The sequence below is a fragment of the Bufo bufo genome, chromosome 1 (genome assembly GCF_905171765.1).
Source record: "Bufo bufo chromosome 1, aBufBuf1.1, whole genome shotgun sequence".
NCBI classification, from domain to species: domain Eukaryota; kingdom Metazoa; phylum Chordata; class Amphibia; order Anura; family Bufonidae; genus Bufo; species Bufo bufo.
Genome location: NC_053389.1, coordinates 164401600 through 164422115, shown reverse-complemented (window position 1 = coordinate 164422115; position 20516 = coordinate 164401600). Strand labels below are relative to the sequence as shown.

The 20516-nt window shown below is 43.1% G+C and overlaps 1 protein-coding gene across 1 annotated transcript; it reads right to left on the bottom strand.

The window, feature by feature from the left end:
• Positions 1–59: 59 nt before the first annotated feature.
• On the bottom strand, positions 60–12838 carry LOC121000857 (pulmonary surfactant-associated protein C-like). The gene is made up of 6 exons (XM_040431594.1): positions 12662–12838; positions 8384–8515; positions 7180–7317; positions 2498–2614; positions 2293–2415; positions 60–1088 (listed from the first exon to the last, which is right to left on the bottom strand). The coding sequence occupies exons 1-6, from the start codon at positions 12671–12673 to the stop codon at positions 1005–1007; spliced, it is 606 nt and encodes a 201-aa protein (XP_040287528.1). The 5' UTR covers positions 12674–12838; the 3' UTR covers positions 60–1004.
• Between the last annotated feature and the right edge of the window lie 7678 nt (positions 12839–20516).

Here is a 20516-nt window from a genome sequence, read left to right as displayed (position 1 = left end):
ATATTTTATTACTGACTTTCAGCAATTATAGTTTTTTTTTGTTGTTTTTTAAAAATAAGTATAAAAAGTGGGAATTAAATAATATTAAGTAGGCACCATAAAGAACAAGCTGAGATGTCTCCTCTTTATTTGCATCCACTCCTGTGTTTGACTCTGCACCAAAACACTGCACCAAAAACTGCCACTAAGACAGTACGTGCGATTCCGTCCAACTATACATACTGGCTTACAATACACCGCCATGATGGTGATTCTGGTGCCCCGCTTCTTTAGCTAACAGTTTATACAGGATCTTCAGCTTGTTTGTCAATATCTCAGCCAACATTTTGAAAAATAAGGTCGAAGTTTCCAAACCCTCGTTGACATGAGATTCTCAGTGCCTCAATAAGCAGTTGGAATTAGGTATTGCTTCTTCTGTTTCATCCTCTAGGTTCTCTGTATGGAAGTTCCACTTGGTCACAGGGAACTGTAATCCGCACCAAGTCTCAAATCATCAAGCAAAGACAAAACGTACCATACAGGGGGACCCTAGGAAAAGAGTCTTTAATACTCCAGTGGGGTCCTTCTCATTATTACATGGCCCTGCTTCCAGCAAGATGTCAGGTGAGAACAGAGTACAGTTTGGGATATTCAAATATAATCTGGTGCCAGTGTTGCCCACATAATCCTGGCTGAAATGCTGCAGGGAGTATAGAGTCTATAATGGGAAGTCTATCAGGGAGTGGGGAAGGAATTCCAAATGTCGCACTTACATCCTGATTTGCATCCTTCCCAAAGCCACGGCCAACACCCTGTGATTCAAACCTAAGACTGGGTTTACATGTTCAGGTTTTTTTATGCCGTTTTTGGAGTCAAAACCAGGAATGATAAAAAAAAAATACGATGTGAAGTAGTGTCTGTCCTTCATACCTACTCTCTCTTTATGGTCCGTGCCTGGGTTTGCCCTCAAAAACTGCATAAAAACACATGAACATGTAAACCAAGCCGAATAGTGGGTGAGATGATCAGGACTGGAAGGTAAACACCACATCTAAACCGAAGATGCTGAACTTGAGTGTAAATGTCCAGCGCAGGTGTGGGGACTTGTCCTGTGGGAGAGAAGTAGAGAGATGTAATTATAGCTGCAAAGGAGCAGCCAGGAAAGCTGAACACAACGCCCCACCCACTAACACAAGCTTCATCTTGTCTGCTCCAAATTTAGTAAAACTGGTGGACACCACATAAGTTTGTGGCTACACGGCAGTCTAGGCTGCAACACCCATTGCACGACCAAAGATCGCTTTGTAGCAATGCAGTCAATGAACTGAATGGGGTTGCAAAATGACCCGCAGGTTGCAGCAACTGTGATCCCAAAATCAAAAAAATTTCCATTGAATGTTTGTGGGGGACTCAGTCGCAATCACAGTAACGTCACACTGGGGTTCGCACTGAGATCCCATTCAATTGAATGGCTGCACTGCTACACAGTGATTTTTGGTCTTACTCATGATATGCATCAAATTTAAATTTCTCCTACTTATTAACGTTTAATATGATGAGCCAAATATATTATGTAAAGGTCGCCATTTTTACATTTCTGGTGCAATTTTGATGTTTTACTTTCTGAAGTGTCAACCTCACCTCTCTGCTGATAAATTTGCCCGATTGATACCCCCTCAAGATTTTGCGCCAAAAGTCTATAATAAATTTACCCCAATCTTCACTGGTATGTAAAAAAATATTGGCTAAACTTTTGATAAATATATTACAGATGCACAGCAAATAAAATATGGCAGCACACCATTACACATGCAAACAATAGAACTACGGATTAGAGATTATTCTGGATTACAGTGGTACTATAACTACTATACATGAAAAACGGAAGCTCTTAGCGCACATTTTTGATCAAACGTGTGTTGTGCCCCTCTACCAACGTCAAGGTGGCTTCTGCAGATGGGTACCTAACACTAACAGAACTGCCCTTTCCGGGGCCTAATCTAAGCCTACAATGCTCAGGGCCGTGTAGGAACCAGCTATATGTATACTCTGCTCAGAAGCCCTGGGCAGAAGGGTGGGGAGTGCTTAATCTAAAGGAGGCAGCTATCCTCCAAACATACTACAAGAAAATTTAGACTAGCACATCCAAAGTCACAGGTTCACAGTTCTATTACAAATGTGTACTCAATATCCACCATCTATGCCACAAAACCACCAATGCCAAATTTTATGAATTTTCCCCAATGAATATGACCCAGTAATGACTGGAAATTGTTATGCCAGAGCTGTGCTCCAGTATACATAATGAGTTACCTGTGTAGCCCAGTAGATGGGGACATCACTGCACAGGATATTGATGTGGACACCCAGTTTAGTCCGGTCGGCTTCTACTCCTTCCACCAGATCGTAAGATAAATCGCTGTTAGATGTATTGTTCTGTGAGGGAGGGCAGGAATGGTGCATGTTACAGTATATGAAAAGTCAGGGGTATAACTGTGGAAGGGGAGCAGGACGTCACCTGTTTCTCGAAGTGTTTGATGACCCTCAGGATGTCGCTTATTGATGGGATGTTCATACCTTTCATGTCCACAACCAAACATTTCTGATTGTTCACTCGCTTGAAGCCGATGATGTTCTGGAAGAAAGTGAACGCAGAATAATGAGCCATTGACTCATGTGACCCTGGCAACATGATCTAAAACATAGCTTGTTATGATTAGTGGAGAATTATAAAATGGATGGTTTGGACCGTCACCCCACAGAGACTATGACCACGTAAAGTGAACATCATTTAATGTGCCCTTCCTCATTTAAAAAAAAAAAACAAAATCAGCTGTATACCAGGAGATAATGGCCAGTAATACTTATCCCCCTACATTAATTTAGAGTCCGGTCTGGCATCTGCATTAATCTAGGGATTTGGTCTAAGGTCTACATTAATTTATGGGTCTGGTCTGTGGTCTGACTTAATTTAGGGGCCTGAATTAAAGCAAGGATCTGGTCTCTGATCTTAATTAATTGTGATGTCTGGTTTGGGGTATAAATACTTTAGGGGTTTGGTCTGTGGTCTGAATTATTTTAAGGGGTCTGGGTTGGGGAATGTGCATTAATTTGGAGGTCTGGGGTCTGAATTAATTGTAAAGGTCTGGTCTGAGTTCTAGATACATTTAAGGGTTTTGTCTGTGGTCTGAATTAATTTAGGGGTCTGTGGTCTATGTTAATTTAAAGGTCTGGACTAGGTTCTAAAATAGATTTGGTGTCTGGTCTATGATCTGAATTTATTTCTGTTGCTATAGAGGCTAGGAATGGGCTGAAGAAGTGAGGGGCCAAACATATCACTGCATCAAATTCTGCAGTCATTGCGAGAAGTTGTCATGGCAATCTGGACTGGATGAGTAAGAAAAGGAAAGAGAAAGTCTACCCTCAGAGCAGACGTCACTGGACTAATGTAGGATCTGTCACCTCTCATGACATGTCTGTTTTGCTAAATCTTTGTATCTCACAAAATGTATGCAAAAACTATAGTGAAGTCCTGGAATAATTGACAACTGAGTCTTAGGCCTATTTCACACGATCGGTTTTTTTGCGAGTGTACGGGCCGTTTTTTTGTGTTCCGTATACGGAACCATTCACTTCAATGGTTCCGCATTAAAAACGGAATGTGTTTCTTAAGCATTCCATTTCCGTATTTCCGTTTTTCCGTTCCGTTGAAAGATAGAACATGTCCTATTATTGCCCGCAAATCACGTTCCGTGGCTCCATTCAAGTCAATGGGTCTGCAAAAAAAACGGAACACATACGGAAATGCATCCGTATGTCTTCTGTATCTGTTCCGTTTTTGTGGAACCATCTATTGAAAATGTTGTTATGCCCAGCCCAATTTTTTCTATGTAATTACTGTATACTGTATATGCCATACTGAAAAACGGAACTGAAAAACAGAACGGAAACGGAAACACAAAAGAACTCAAAAACAGGACAACGGATCCGTGAAAAACGGACCGCAAAAAAATATAAAAGCCATACGTTCGTGTGAACTAGGCCTTAGACTATCCATGTGTAATCAGCAGAGTGGAGAAAACTGCAGCCAGACAGGTCTGATTGCAGATTTCTTCCCTGAGGGCAAAAGGATTGGGCATGGTGACATCCAGCAGCCTGATCTTTCTTTCTCCAGCATCTGCAATCAGGTGGGACATCTGCATACATATTACATGCTGGGCTGAGCCTGCCAAAAATCAGCTACTTTGGTCAATGTTAGGCCTCTTTCACACTACAGTATGTCCATTTCAGTGTTTTGCGTTCCGTTTTTCACGGATCCGTTGTTCCGTTTTTGGGTTCCGTTGTGTCTCCGTTTCCGTTCAGTATGTCCGCAAAAACCTTTCAGTATGGTTTCCGTATGGTTCCCGTATACGGTCCGTTTTTCACGGATCAAAAACGGAAGCCACCTGTATTTGTGCTCAGCCAAAGTTTGGCAACAAGAAACACATGGCCACAGTGGGCTGGGCCTAGCATTTGTTAATGACGGATCCGCAAAAAACGGATGACATACGGATGCCTTCCGTATGCATTCCGTTTTTTTGCGGACCCATTGACTTTAATGGAGCCACGGACCGTGATTTGCGGACAAACATAGGACATGTTCTATCTTTCCACGGCACGGAAATACTGAAATACTGAAACGGAATGCACACGGAGACACTTCAGTATTTTTTGCTGAACCATTGAAATGAATGGTTCAGTATCTGTTCCGTATATTGAACTCAAAAAACGTCCAGTATACTGAACGCAAAATACTGTAGTGTGAAAGAGGCCTTAATCTAATTTGTGAGGACAGCCTTGGGCCCCTTTCACACAAGCGTGATGGATTAGGTTCGGATGCGTTCAGGGTGCGTTCAGTGAAACGCGCACCATTTTGCAAAAAAGTTCAGTCAGTTTTGGCTGCAATTGCGTTCAGTTGTTCAGTTTTTTCAGCGCAAGTGCAATGCGTTTTGATGCGTTTTTCACGCGCGTGATAAAAAAACTGAAGGTTTACAAACAACATCTCTTAGCAACCATCAGTGAAAAACGCATTGCATCCGCACTTGCTTCTGGACACAATGCGTTTTTCACTGAAGCCCCATTCACTTCTATGGGGCCAGGGCTGCGTGAAAAACGCAGAATATAGAACATGCTGTGATTTTCATGCAACGCAGAACTGGTGCGTGAAAAAAAACGCTCATGTATACAGACCCATTGAAATGAATGGGTCAGGATTCAGTGCGGATGCTATGCGTTCACGTCACCCATTGCACTTGCTCGTGTGAAAGGGGCCTTACTATTTCCCTTGACAAGATGAGTAGTCCCTACACAGTCTGATACTGTCAGTGATGACTGGACATTGCCTATGTACAAGTGCACAGCCCTTTGACGAGGGGAATGGTAACACCCAGCTGTCAATGTTCTGATACAAGCAGACACAAACCGGCTTGCACAGCAAGGTGGTATTGTCTATGGCCATGGTGTGTCAGAGCGCTGGTGGTTAAGAGTGAGCTCAATTTTGGAGAACTGCAAGCAGCCTATGGTTTACTCCGTAAACAACTGGTTGCCATGTATCAGTGTAGACAATCCTCTGTGATCTAAACACATCAGCCCACAAATCTCTCTTCTTTTCTGATAGTTTTCTACAATCTATCAGTGCAGGTAAAAATGTATCAGTTTGTAGTCCATGATGTTTAAAAGGCATTTTCTCTGTGTCAAGCTGGGACCAGGAAGTGGAAACCAGTACAGTACCTGGTAAGCATTGAAGTGACTGCAGCAGGGGACTGGTGAGGTGAGTAAGGCTATATATATAATATTACTATCATTTTATTTTTTAATCCTGCTGGATAACCCCTTTAACTCACAGTTGATTGTCTAGACCAGTGGTCAGCAACCCGCGGCTCTGGAGCCGCATGCGGCTCTTTTGAACCTTTGCCGAGGCTCTGGCATGGGCATGAGCAGTGTGTGTGCGGCATGAGCAGTGTGTGTGCGGCGGCGGGGCAGGCACTGTGCGGCAGCGGCTGGGCAGGCACTGAGATGAGCGCTTCCATTGTGGAAGCGAAGCGCTCATCTCCATAGTGATCTGTTTGCATCGCCGTCCTCAGGACAGCGATACAAACAGAAGGCTGTGCGGATGAGCAGGGCAGGGAGGTGTGTCCCTTTCCTGTTCCTCTGATAGGCTGCCGGCACCACTAGGCCGGCAGCCTATCAGAGGCCGGCGTAGGCGGCGCGATGACTTCATCGCGCCACCTGAGCCGTACAGCGCTGGAGTCGGGACACAGGCCTGCATCGCATCGCTCCAAAGAGGTAAGTATAAGTGTTAATTATTTTTTTTTTTTTAACTGGCAGTCTGGCACATAATGGTATTATACTGGCACATGATTGGGGGGGGGGGGTCTGGTATTACTACTGGCACATGATTGGGGGGGGGGTCTGGTATTACTACTGGCACATGATTGGGGGGGGTCTGGTATTACTACTGGCACATGATTGGGGGGGTCTGGTATTACTACTGGCACATGATTGGGGAGGTCTGGTATTACTGGCACATGATTGGAAGGGGGTCTGGTATTACTGGCACATGATTGGAGGGGGGTCTGGTATTACTGGCACATGATTGGAGGGGGGTCTGGTATTACTGGCACATGATTGGAGGGGGGTCTGGTATTACTGGCACATGATTGGGGGGTCTGGTATTACTGGCACATGATTGGACGGGGGTCTGGTATTACTGGCACATGATTGGGGGGTCTGGTATTACTGGCACATGATTGGAGTGGGGTCTGGTATTACTGGCACATGGTTGGGGGGGTCTGGTATTACTGGCACATAATTGGGGGTGGTCTGGTAAAGGTAAATTAAATATTTTAATTAGCTATTAATTTGCAAAAATATATTTTACATTGTTAAGTGAAAAAGTCCTTTTTTTCTTCAGATTGACAGCTGACTGCACGATCCTGTATATAGCATTAAGGTAAGAAACAATATATGCAGTGTTATATTTGTTTTAAATGTCGCAATGGTTTTGCGGCTCCCAGTTTTTTTTTTCCTTCGGAAACGGGTCCAAGTGGCTCTTTATGTCTTAAAGGTTGCAGACCCCTGGTCTAGACTGAACAGAATTGTAACAAACCCTCAAATTTATACTTTCATGTCTTTCATGTACAGGGACTTGTGATCACTCACATTATTGTAGTCGTACAGGATAGTGGACGATTCGTTGTTGGCGTTGACATAAAACGCTGCCACATTCCCATCCTTGTTGACCATTACCGTCTGCTGGACCTTCTCTCCACTCTTGGCTTCAAAGGCCATCTCCACCACCTGGAAGATAGAGCAAGCAATTCTAACTCCCCTGGTAACTCTCTGAGTACAGATAATGCAGTAGATGTTACTTGCAGTCCTATGTAACACCACAGATAACAAAATGATAACTCTCTGAGTACAGATAACATAGTAGATGTTACCTGCAGTCCTATGTAACACCACAGATAACACAGTGATAACTCTCTGAGTACAGATAATGTAGTATATGTTACCTGCAGTCCTATGTAACACCACAGATAACACAGTGATAACTCTCTGAGTACAGATAATGTAGTAGATGTTACCTTCAGTCCTATGTAACACTACAGATAACACAGTGATATCTCTCTGAGTACAGATAACGTGGTAGATGTTACCGGCAGTCCTATGTAACAGCACAGATAACACAGTGATAACTCTCTGAGTACAGATAACGTAGTAGATGTTACCTGCAGTCCTATGTAACACTATAGATAATACAATGATAACTCTCTGAGTGCAGATAGTGTAGTATATGTTACCTTCAGTCCTATGTAACACTACAGATAACACAGTGATATCTCTCTGAGTACAGATAACGTAGTAGATGTTACCAGCAGTCCTATGTAACACCACAGATAACACAGTGATAACTCTCTGAGTACAGATAATGTAGTAGATATTACCTGCAGTCCCATGTAACACTACAGATAACATAGTGATAACTCTCTGAGTGCAGATAGTATACTAGATGTCACCTGCAGTCCCATGTAACACTACAGATAACACAGTGATAACTCTCTGAGTGCAGATAGTGTAGTAGATATTACCTGCAGTCCTATGTAACAGCACAGATAACGCAGTGATAACTCTCTGAGTGCAGATAGTGTAGTAGATGTTACCTGCAGTCCTATGTAACACTATAGATAATACAGTGATAACTCTCTGAGTGCAGATAGTGTAGTAGATGTTACCTGCAGTTCTAAGTAACACCCCTGGTAACAGACAGGAATACCTGTACAGATAATGGACATGCAGTACTATGTAACACTACAGATAATACATTTCCTTCCTGGCACCAGACCTGGGTGCAATCGGCACTCACCTGTTCAATGTGCTTCTGTGTCAGGTACACCCCTATCAATGTTGCCCCAACAACAATTATAGCTAGCAGCATAAGTATGACAATGGCCCAGGCCCAGGTCTTCTTGATTTCCATCATCTTAGGAAAGAAAGACTGTAAAAATGTGACAAAATAATATGAACAAATGAGAATTATGTCAAATAAGAAAAACAAAAGAAATGACCCTACAATATAATAATATACTAATGATACTACTTTGTCCACGTGACAGCCCACACACACACACATAGACATCTCGCTCTAAACAGTCCTTTATTAAGTAATTACTATGTGAATTTACATTAATGACAGTAGCAGTTGAAGTGTTATGTAGCGCAGCAGGGGAACTGCAATAGCAGTAATTAGTGCTGATGTGTAGAAACCCAAAACTTTAATTCACTTTGTAGATAATAATTATTTACCTGCATGTTGAAGTTTTATGATGACTAATGAAGATGACAGGAAGTAATTTATCACAGATTGCCACAATTAAAACATAGCCTTTAATGTTGTTAAAATAACCCACAAATGGATAAATAAAGAAAAACTATTTTTGTGACAAAAATCTAAAAAAATTATAAATAGTGAAAGTTAGGGGAGTAATTAGGCGCACGTGTTAACTAGTTAATATCTGGGACACTGTCCCTAAGTCTCAGCCTATAATTGATACCCTGCCTACAAAATGGAATAGCCGCCCCGATAGGGGCAATCCCGTATCAGGAACCTCCTACACACCCTAAGATGGCCCTGATAAAGGGATGGATAGCCAACTAATATAAGTTGACATATAACCAATTTAGTAAATAGACTACCATAACTACCAAAAATAATAAACTAAAATAAATGTTATTCCTCGAGAAATATAATCCACAAAAAAAAACATATCAACTCCTTAGATAGGATTCATCACAAGCATCACTAAGTGATGCCTTGCAAAGATATCAAAAAATTCCTAATAATACTGTCCCTGTCCCGGTACTCTATTTAATAAACTGGTTATATGCCAACTTATATTAGTTGGTTTTCCATCCCTTTATCAGGGCCATTCTCGGGTGTGTAGAAGGTTCCTGATACTGGATCGCCCCTATCGGGGCGGCTATTCTGTTTTGTAGGCAGGGTATCAATTATAGGGTGAGACTTAGAGACAGTGTTCCAGATATTAACCAGTCAACACCTGCGCCTAATTACTCCCCTAATTTTCATTATTTATTTATTTTTTGTCACAAAAATAGTTTTTCTTTATTTATTCATTTGTGAGTTATTTTAATATAACGAGATTAATGGCTATGTTTTAATGGTGGCAATCAGTGAGTATTTGTTTGTTTATGCACCATTTATGTGGATTAGACCTTCTGGCAAGTTATAGTCTTAGCTGTGAAAATACTTAGGAAGTAATTTGGCATCATGGTGGCTCAGTAACAAGCTTGCTGCACTGGCGTCCTGGGTTTCAGTCCGTCCGAGGACAACATATACATGGAGTTTGTATGTTCCCTTGTTTGCACAGGTTTCTTCCTAGTACTCTGGTTTTCTCCCAGACTCCAAAAAACAAACGGATGGGTTATATTGCCTTGATATGTTACTGGCCCATGTGTGAATGTGCTTGAGAGGACAGTATCTGTACAGGAGGAGTGAGGACAGTATCTCTACAGCGCTATATAACCAAGAAAAATAAATAAGGGTGGGTTCACATCTGTGTTCTGGATTCCGTTATGGCTTTCCGCTATAACATGGTTATAATGGAAAATAACGGAATCCATAAGACGGAAGTCAAAACGGAAGCCTTTAAGAGGCATTCCGTTTTGATCCGTCTTCATAGAAGTCTATGGGAATCATAACGGATCCGTCTGGTTCCCGTTATGCAAGAGGGAAAGCAAAGTCTTTTCGACAGGACTTTTTTCTCCGTTCTGCATAATGGAAATGGGACGGATCCGTTATGATTCCCATAGACTTCTATTAAGACGGAATGCCTTTTAAAGTCTATGGGCAGTATAACAGATCCGTCCTTCCGTCTTATTGATTCCATAACGGAATTCAGAACCCAGATGTGAACCCACCCTAACACGTGACCCAGAAACCTGATTGCTGATTGGCTGAAGTAAGACCCTCCTCCAATCAGCAGAATGGCGCACAACCACTGCACCATTGGTCCTGATTTTATCTGTCTCTGTGTAAATCTTTCTCTTCCCAGTGGAAATCTGATATGATATGATATCTATGGAGCTGCTGTCCACCTCCATGTAAAAGAGCAGACACTAGGACCCACATGCAACTTACTGCACCTATGTTGATGGGCTATCCTTAGAATATGTGATCAGTGGTAATCTGAACCCCGGGCCCCCCATCAGCAGAATAAAGGTGATGCCTTTTAGAGCCACAGTAGCATGTCTATAGACACAGTTCATTCATCCAGCTGATCTCACGGGGTCCTGAAGGCCAGACTCCACTGATCCCACAGACAGGTTTATCCTCCAATTGGTCATCAGTGTATATTCCTGGAAAAGCCCTTCAATGATTATTATAAATATATTACAGTATTCCTGACTCTGTGAATAACTTCTCTGTCCTTCCCTTTTCTGCGGTTACATAACTGCGCAAAATAACCTGATTGATTATCTGTGTAATTACTTTCATAGCCATTATCCCGGGTGATTAATGGATTAACAGAGAGATTATGCAAATAGAAATCACGTTAGTCTATTATTCTATGCTGCAATTAATTGTGTGGCAATTTAAAGGGCTGGTCCACTCTTATGCAAACACAGATTAGTCATTGTATAAGGGAAAGTTCTGCAACTTTCTAATAGACTTTCTCACCATTGTCAAGATCACTGCTTCAAGTCAGTGAATGACAAAATCCTTATGTACATTCAGTAGTTGTTCAGTTCTGACCAAGTCCAGCTCACATCTGATGAGCTGTCAGAATAGATCTTTTACTTTTAAAGGGGTATTCTCATCTCAGGATGCCCCATTTCCTCCCAACATTCTCCGGCCAAGACACAGGGCCAGATTTATCATTAGCTCAAGTCAGAATAATGGAGTGAAACAGTCGCAAAAAAATGCGCAAACGCTAAAACTGCGCACAAATTTGCGACTTTTTTCTGCTCTGCACTATGCTTGCCAGTTTTCTTAAAGTAGGTGTGTTTTCTTATGTAAATTAATCTCTAGACAGATTTACTATTGGGACTATTTAAAAAGTCGCAAAAAAGTTGCAAAAAAATGCGCAATTTCACTCCAGTGAGGACCATGCTTATCTTATGAGACTTTTTAATAGAACATGCGACTTTTTCGTAAGGACGTGCGACTTTTGTAAAGCTGCTTAGTGACGGATAAACTGCTACCGTCAAACCACATTTATTATAGTCTTAAAGGGCCGATCATAAATCTGACTTGGCTAAAACTGACTTTAGCCATATGTTAAAGTGGAGTGAGCTGTCAGAGTAATGATAAATCTGGCCCACAGTGTCCAGAAGCAGTTGGAACTACGGAAATAGCAGAGTGAGATGTGCTATCTGTTTCTGCGTCTCCCATACAGATGAATAGGAGTTATGGAAACGGCGTAGAAAAGTGAACTACATGGTTTCTGTAACTGCTACCTCTGCACCACCTTAGCTACATGTGCACGCCTGATCAGATGGAATTAAACAGATGAAGTAGAATAGAGAATAATCCCCTATATACATAATCTATGCTCCAGGGACCGGTTTTCTGGTAATATTATAAAGAGACGCTACTCAAGACATCATCCCAATTATAAGATGTCTATTCAACTTATATACACAGAGAAGTAAACAGAAAAAAACTTGAATAAAGAAAGAGAGGAAGGTAGGAAGAGAAAAAGAAAAGAAAGAAAAGAAAAAGGAAAGATAGATAAGTAGCTATATAGATAGATAGATAGATAGATAGATAGGTAGCTATATAGATAGATAGGTAGATAGATAGATAGATAGATAGATATTAAACAAATAGATAGATAGATAGATAGATAGATAGGTAGCTATATAGATAGCTAGATAGATAGATAGATATTAAAAAATAGATAGATAGGTAGGTAGCTATATAGATAGATAGGTAGATAGATAGATAGATATTAAACAAATAGATAGATTGATTGATAAGTAGATATTAAACAAATAGATAGGTAGGTAGATATTAAACAGATAGATAGGTAGGTTGATAGATAGATATTAAACAAATAGGTAGGTAGGTAGATAGATAGGTAGATATTGAACAGATAGATATTAAACAGATAGATAGACCTACCAACACCTGCATGTGACGCCGTTCTCCGGTTACCTGCTCACTCTGCCGAGTCTCATCTTCCTTTTATAAGGTGCAATGTGCTGCTCCATCTTTCCTGGAAATGACACACTTTGGGTGTAGGTCTGGAACACCCTTATGAGGACACTTATAAAAGTATTCATCTGACCTGGGAGCAGCTCCAAACCTGCGGGAGAAGGTGACAATAGTGGATAAGCAGAATGTCAAGTCAATAGAGTTTTCGTCTATCTACTGTATGTGTCTATTGTATTTAATATCTTTCTACTTTACAGGGAGTGCAGAATTATTAGGCAAGTTGTATTTTTGAGGATTAATTTTATTATTGAACAACAACCATGTTCTCAATGAACCCAAAAAACTCATTAATATCAAAGCTGAATATTTTTGGAAGTAGTTTTTAGTTTGTTTTTAGTTTTAGCTATTTTAGGGGGATATCTGTGTGTGCAGGTGACTATTACTGTGCATAATTATTAGGCAACTTAACAAAAAACAAATATATACCCATTTCAATTATTTATTTTTACCAGTGAAACCAATATAACATCTCAACATTCACAAATATACATTTCTGACATTCAAAAACAAAACAAAAACAAATCAGTGACCAATATAGCCACCTTTCCTTGCAAGGACACTCAAAAGCCTGCCATCCATGGATTCTGTCAGTGTTTTGATCTGTTCACCATCAACATTGCGTGCAGCAGCAACCACAGCCTCCCAGACACTGTTCAGAGAGGTGTACTGTTTTCCCTCCTTGTAAATCTCACATTTGATGATGGACCACAGGTTCTCAATGGGGTTCAGATCAGGTGAACAAGGAGGCCATGTCATTAGATTTTCTTCTTTTATACCCTTCTTGCCAGCCACGCTGTGGAGTACTTGGATGCGTGTGATGGAGCATTGTCCTGCAGGAAAATCATGTTTTTCTTGAAGGATGCAGACTTCTTCCTGTACCACTGCTTGAAGAAGGTGTCTTCCAGAAACTGGCAGTAGGACTGGGAGTTGAGCTTGACTCCATCCTCAACCCGAAAAGGCCCCACAAGCTCATCTTTGATCATACCAGCCCAAACCAGTACTCCACCTCCACCTTGCTGGCTTCTGAGTCGGACTGGAGCTCTCTGCCCTTTACCAATCCAGCCACGGGCCCATCCATCTGGCCCATCAAGACTCACTCTCATTTCATCAGTCCATAAAACCTTAGAAAAATCAGTCTTGAGATATTTCTTGGCCCAGTCTTGACGTTTCAGCTTGTGTGTCTTGTTTAGTGGTGGTCGTCTTTCAGCCTTTCTTACCTTGGCCATGTCTCTGAGTATTGCACACCTTGTGCTTTTGGGCACTCCAGTGATGTTGCAGCTCTGAAATATGGCCAAACTGGTGGCAAGTGGCATCTTGGCAGCTGCACGCTTGACTTTTCTCAGTTCATGGGCAGTTATTTTGTGCCTTGGTTTTTCCACACGCTTCTTGCAACCCTGTTGACTATTTTGAATGAAACGCTTGATTGTTCGATGATCACGCTTCAGAAGCTTTGCAATTTTAAGAGTGCTGCATCCCTCTGCAAGATATCTCACTATTTTTGACTTTTCTGAGCCTGTCAAGTCCTTCTTTTGACCCATTTTGCCAAAGGAAAGGAAGTTGCCTAATAATTATGCACACCTAATACAGGGTGTTGATGTCATTAGACCACACCCCTTCTCATTACAGAGATGCACATCACCTAATATGCTTAATTGGTAGTAGGCTTTCGAGCCTATACAGCTTGGAGTAAGACAACATGCATAAAGAGGATGATGTGGTCAAAATACTCATTTGCCTAATAATTCTGCACGCAGTGTATGTATCTACTGTAATTAAATATCTACCTTTCTACTGTATCTATCCATATCTACACTGCTCAAAAAAATAAAGGGAACACAAAAATAACACATCCTAGATCTGAGTTAATTAAATATTCTTCTGAAATACTTTGTTCTTTACATAGTTGAATGTGCTGACAACAAAATCACACAAAAATAAAAAAATGGAAATCGAATTTTTCAACCCATGGAGGTCTGGATTTGGAGTCACACTCAAAATTAAAGTGGAAAAACACACTACAGGCTGATCCAACTTTGATGTAATGTCCTTAAAACAAGTCAAAATGAGGCTCAGTAGTGTGTGTGGCCTCCACGTGCCTGTATGACCTCCCTACAACGCCTGTGCATGCTCCTGATGAGGTGGCTGACGGTCTCCTGAGGGATCTCCTCCCAGACCTGGACTAAAGCATCTGCCAACTCCTGGACAGTCTGTGGTGCAACGTGACGTTGGTGGATAGAGCGAGACATGATGTCACAGATGTGCTCAATTGGATTCAGGTCTGGGGAACGGGCGGGCCAGTCCATAGCATCAATGCCTTCGTCTTGCAGGAACTGCTGACACACTCCAGCCACATGAGGTCTAGCATTGTCTTGCATTAGGAGGAACCCAGGGCCAACCGCACCAGCATATGGTCTCACAAGGGGTCTGAGGATCTCATCTCGGTACCTAATGGCAGTCAGGCTACCTCTGGCGAGCACATGGAGGGCTGTGCGGCCCTCCAAAGAAATGCCACCCCACACCATTACTGACCCAATGCCAAACCGGTCATGCTGGAGGATGTTGCAGGCAGCAGAACGTTCTCCATGGCGTCTCCAGACTCTGTCACGTCTGTCACATGTGCTCAGTGTGAACCTGCTTTCATCTGTTAAGAGCACAGGGCGCCAGTGGCGAATTTTCCAATCTTGGTGTTCTCTGGCAAATGCCAAACGTCCTGCACGGTGTTGGGCTGTAAGCACAACCCACACCTGTGGACGTCGGGCCCTCATATCACCCTCATGGAGTCTGTTTCTGACCGTTTGAGCAGAGACATGCACATTTGTGGCCTGCTGGAGGTCATTTTGCATGGCTCTGGCAGTGCTCCTCCTGTTCCTCCTTGCACAAAGGCGGAGGTAGCGGTCCTGCTGCTGAGTTGTTGCCCTCCTACGGCCTCCTCCACGTCTCCTGATGTACTGGCCTGTCTCCTGGTAGCGCCTCCATGCTCTGGACACTACGCTGACAGACACAGCAAACCTTCTTGCCACAGCTCGCATTGATGTGCCATCCTGGATAAGCTGCACTACCTGAGCCACTTGTGTGGGTTGTAGACTCCGTCTCATGCTACACCTAGAGTGAAAGCACCGCCAGCATTCAAAAGTGACCAAAAAATCAGCCAGGAAGCATAGGAACTGAGAAGTGGTCTGTGGTCACCACCTGCAGAACCACTCCTTTATTGGGGGTGTCTTGCTAATTGCCTATAATTTCCACCTGTTGTCTATTCCATTTGCACAACAGCATGTGAAATTGATTGTCACTCAGTGTTGCTTCCGAAGTGGACAGTTTGATTTCACAGAAGTGTGATTGACTTGGAGTTACATTGTGTTGTTTAAGTGTTCCCTTTATTTTCTTTAGCAGTGTATTATCTATCTATCTATCTATCTTACTGTATTCTTCTAATATGTCAAAAGAACAAAAAAAAATTGATCTGTTATTTTAAGCATCAGTTATGATCAGTTTACATTAGTTTCTGTCAGTTCTGTCAGATATCAGTAATTTTTGACAGGAGAAGAAGTACTGCATGCAGGACTTTTTTTTTCCTGTCTAAATAAAATGGAGTTCAAATGGAAATGGCTTAAACATATGCCAAATGTACATAACTGCATAGGATCTGCTTTTTTTGTTTTTACAGGATCCATTTTCTTTTCTTTATTTTTCTGTTCCATTCTTCTGATCCGTTAGCAGAAAAGTAACAGTGATTTTAACTCTACCTAAGGGCTCATTCATACGACTGTTGCCTGTTTTGAGGTCCGCAAGTCGCCATTGTCCATAATGCGGACAAAAATAGGACATGTTCTATATTTTTACTGTGTGCTGTTCACATCTTTTGTGGCCCCATTGAAATGGGTCCACATCTGACCCCCAATAAATGCGGATCAGATGCTGACAAAAAATACTGTTGTCTGTATGAGCCCTAAAAGGGCTGGCCTAGGAGTGAACAATCCCATTGGGGGTAACCTGTGCACAATAAAAAAAAAACAACAACTCACCTGTCCAGAGTCCCTTCATTCCTGTGCCACTGTCCCATTACCAGGTCAGTCTAAGGGCCCATTCCCATGATGGTTTTTGGCGCTGTTTTTCATGCATTTTCCACAATGATTTTTTTTCAGCGCATTTTCAAAATCTGTCATGTGAACATACCCTAACTGTGATCAGTGATGTGTCATTCTAGAACATGTAACTGCTGAGACAAGAAACAGGGCAGTGGCGCAGGAACAGCAGGATTGCAGACAGGTTAGTTGTTTTTTTTCTTTTATATGGGCACAAGCTACCACCATTGGGGTTGTTGGCTTGTAGGCTGGACTGCCTCTTCAACTCTTTAAAGGGGTTGTCTCAGATTTTGATGGTATGTACACCCAATATACAAGACAGGAGAAGTGGTACTGTGCAGTGTCCATATATACAGAATAAGAGCAGATACTGAGAATTACACCCAGTATACAGGACAAGAGAAGTGGTAATGTGCAGTGTCCATATATACAGAATAAGAGCAGATACTGAGAATTATATCCAGTATACAGGACAGGAGAAGTGGAACTGTGCAGTTTCCATATATACAGAATAAGAGCAGATACTGAGAATTATATCCAGTATACAGGACAGGAGAAGTGGAACTGTGCAGTTTCCATATATACAGAATAAGAGCAGATACTGAGAATTACACCCAGTATACAGGACAAGAGAAGTGGTACTGTGCAGTTTCCATATATACAGAATAAGAGCAGATACTGAGAATGACACCCTGTATACAAGACAACAGAAGTGATACTGTGCAGTGTCCATATATACAAAATAAGTGCATTTCCTGAGAATTACACGCAGTATACAGGACAGGAGAAGTGGTACTGTGCAGTGTCCATATATACAGAATAAGTGCCGATACTGAGAATTACATCCAGTATACAGGACAGGAGAAGTGGTGGGAGGAGCTGCTGTTCCTTTCCTGTTCCTGTTTCCTGTTGTGTGTGGGTGTGTGAGGTCCGGGAGGCTTACCAGCGCTTTGTTTGCTAGGGGAATCACTACCCTTTCCCCAGGGGGTGGCGGTTTCTCCCGGTATGGATCCCCGGGCCTCCGGCTGCCGGCATTCATCACCACGTGCCGGCAGCCGTGGCGGAGATGCGAGAGTGGAGAGGAGGGCCTCCAGGACTGGAGACCTGGGCTTAGATACCTCGGCGCTACTGGAGGTGGACGACGATGCGGATATGAAGACACCGTAGCAAGCGGCCGCAAGGTCGCAAGCAATAGAGGGCAGCCCCGAGAGTGCCGCGGGCATGAGGGGCCCCGCTACTAGGAGCGGCCATGATCCCTGCAGTGAGCCCAATGGAGTACCAGGTGGGGTCCGGAGGGGTCCCAGGAGAGCAACCAGCCTGGCATCCTCTCTGGACAATTTGAGTCGGCACCGAAAAGTACAGTGGCTGGACAAGCTGCCGGACGGACCGTGGGACGGGATACAGGGAAGGCCGTGGAGAAGGTGACGAGGCCAGAGGCGGAGGTAGGTGATTTAGCATGTGGTATGTCTGTGTCGGTGCCTCAGCCCGGCGACAAAGCTATTATAAAGAAGCCTGGTGTCGGGGGTTCTTCCTGCCCAGCGGCTGAGAGACTGCTTAATTGGGGTATTTTGGGCCCTAAAGAGTCTTCTCAAACCTTTTCCTCCCGAGTAGCATATTTTCTGAACATGCATGAGGACGTCAAGAGGGAATTAAAAAGACTTAATGTGGAGTATAAAAATGTACAAATGCAACAGAAAATGGCTCCTAAGACAAAGAAGGCAATCCTCTCCTCCAGACTGGTGAAGTTGGAGGAGGTAATCGCGGTTTTGGAGGTGAAGAGGGCAGCCATTGAGGAAAATGGCGGCCCATTCTTGGAAAAATTCAGGAATAACTTCAGATTTGAGGGTGTGTCTGGACTAACTGGTACGCCTGGCTCCAGTCTGTCAGGGCAGCAGGCTGGGAGCCAGGGGAAGGTGGTACCTGGAACACAGGATTCGGAGGCGGACTCTCTGCCTTGTGGCCAGGGGGATCCCTCAGACCTGATTGCGGCTGTCTCCGGGGCTGAAAGCGGGTCTGGGGGAAGGCTAATGGTGGAAGCTGGAGTCCCCGGTGGGCAGACTGTATTTTGGGGATGAGGAGGTCCCTGAGGAGGAGTTGGTGAAAAACAGTTTGACCCGATTCCTGTAGTGGAATCAGGTCAAACAGTGCGGGAGATTAATTCTAAGATGGTGACGGGTGGTGCCCCCCCTTCCTGTAGTGGTAGGGTGGTCACAAGAAGCGCAGGGGGTAAAACCCCAAACAGTGTGGCAGACAAGGAAGTGAGGAGGGTGGACAAGGATGTGATGATTGCGGACAAGGTTCAAGGTGGTGGTGCTGAGAAAGAGGAGAAGAGAGCATTAGAAACTGATAAAACTGTCCAAATTGTGAAAAGACCATTAAAATCAGTGGAAGGTGTAAAGACTTCGGAACCTGGGGAGAACACTACGGTTGAGTATCCCAGGACTGTGCGGGCCATAGAGGCAGTGGGGGGTGCGGGAGGTGGGGAGTCCCATGCAGGTTTTGCAGGGGGGCTCCTCAGGGCCCGCCCCCAGTGATACTGCGGTCACTTTAGGTAACCCGACCAGTCCAGGGGGAGTGAAAGGTGATACAGTTGGAAAAATAAAGGTTGATGCAAAAACAAATATGGATGCAAATGTGGTTGTGAAGGGGATTGTGGGTAACATAGTAACATAGTACATAAGGCCGAAAAAAGACATTTGTCCATCCAGTTCGGCCTGTTATCCTGCAAGTTGATCCAGAGGAAGGCAAAAAAACCCTGTGAGGTAAAAGCCAATTTTCCTCACTTTAGGGGAATAAAAAATTCCTTCCCGACTCCAATCAGGCAATCAGAATAACTCCCTGGATCAACGACCCCTCTCTAGTAGCTATAGCCTGTAATATTATTACGCTCTAGAAACACATCCAGGCCCCTCTTGAATTCCTTTATTGTACTCACCATCACCACCTCCTCAGGCAGAGAGTTCCATAGTCTCACTGCTCTTACCGTAAAGAATCCTTTTCTATGTTTGTGTACAAACCTTCTTTCCTCCAAACGCAGAGGATGTCCCCTCGTCACAGTCCTGGGGATAAATAGATGATGGGATAGATCTCTGTACTGACCCCTGATATATTTATACATAGTAATTAGATCTCCCCTCAGTCGTCTTTTTTCTAACGTGAATAACCCTAATTTTGATAATCTTTCAGGGTACTGTAGTTGCCCCATTCCAGTTATTACTTTAGTTGCCCTCCTCTGGACCCTCTCCAGCTCTGCTATGTCTGCCTTGTTCACTGGAGCCCAGAACTGTACACAGTACTCCATGTGTGGTCTGACTAATGATTTGTAAAGTAGTAGGAATATGTTCTCATCACGGGCATCTATGCCCCTTTTGATGCAACCCATTATCTTATTGGCCTTGGAAGCAGCTGCCTGACACTGTTTTTTGCAGCTTAGTTTGCTGTTTATTAAAATTCCTAGATCCTTTTCCATGTCAGTGTTACCGAGTGTTTTACCATTTAGTATGTACGGGTGACTTGCATTATTTCTTCCCATGTGCATAACCTTACATTTGTCAGTGTTAAACCTCATCTGCCACTTATCTGCCCAAGCCTCCAATCTATCCAGATCCCTCTGTAGTAGTATACTGTCCTCTTCAGTGTTAATTACTTTACACAGTTTAGTGTGATATTTTACTATACAA

Excerpts from the sequence above, each read along its gene's own strand:
- LOC121000857 (XM_040431594.1), bottom strand. Across the intron at positions 2,615-7,179 it reads TCCTGTACGACTACAATAAT|AACATCATCGGCTTCAAGCG; the intron begins GTGAGTGATCAC and ends ACTTTCTTCCAG. Across the intron at positions 2,416-2,497 it reads TCAAACACTTCGAGAAACAG|AACAATACATCTAACAGCGA; the intron begins GTGACGTCCTGC and ends CCTCCCTCACAG.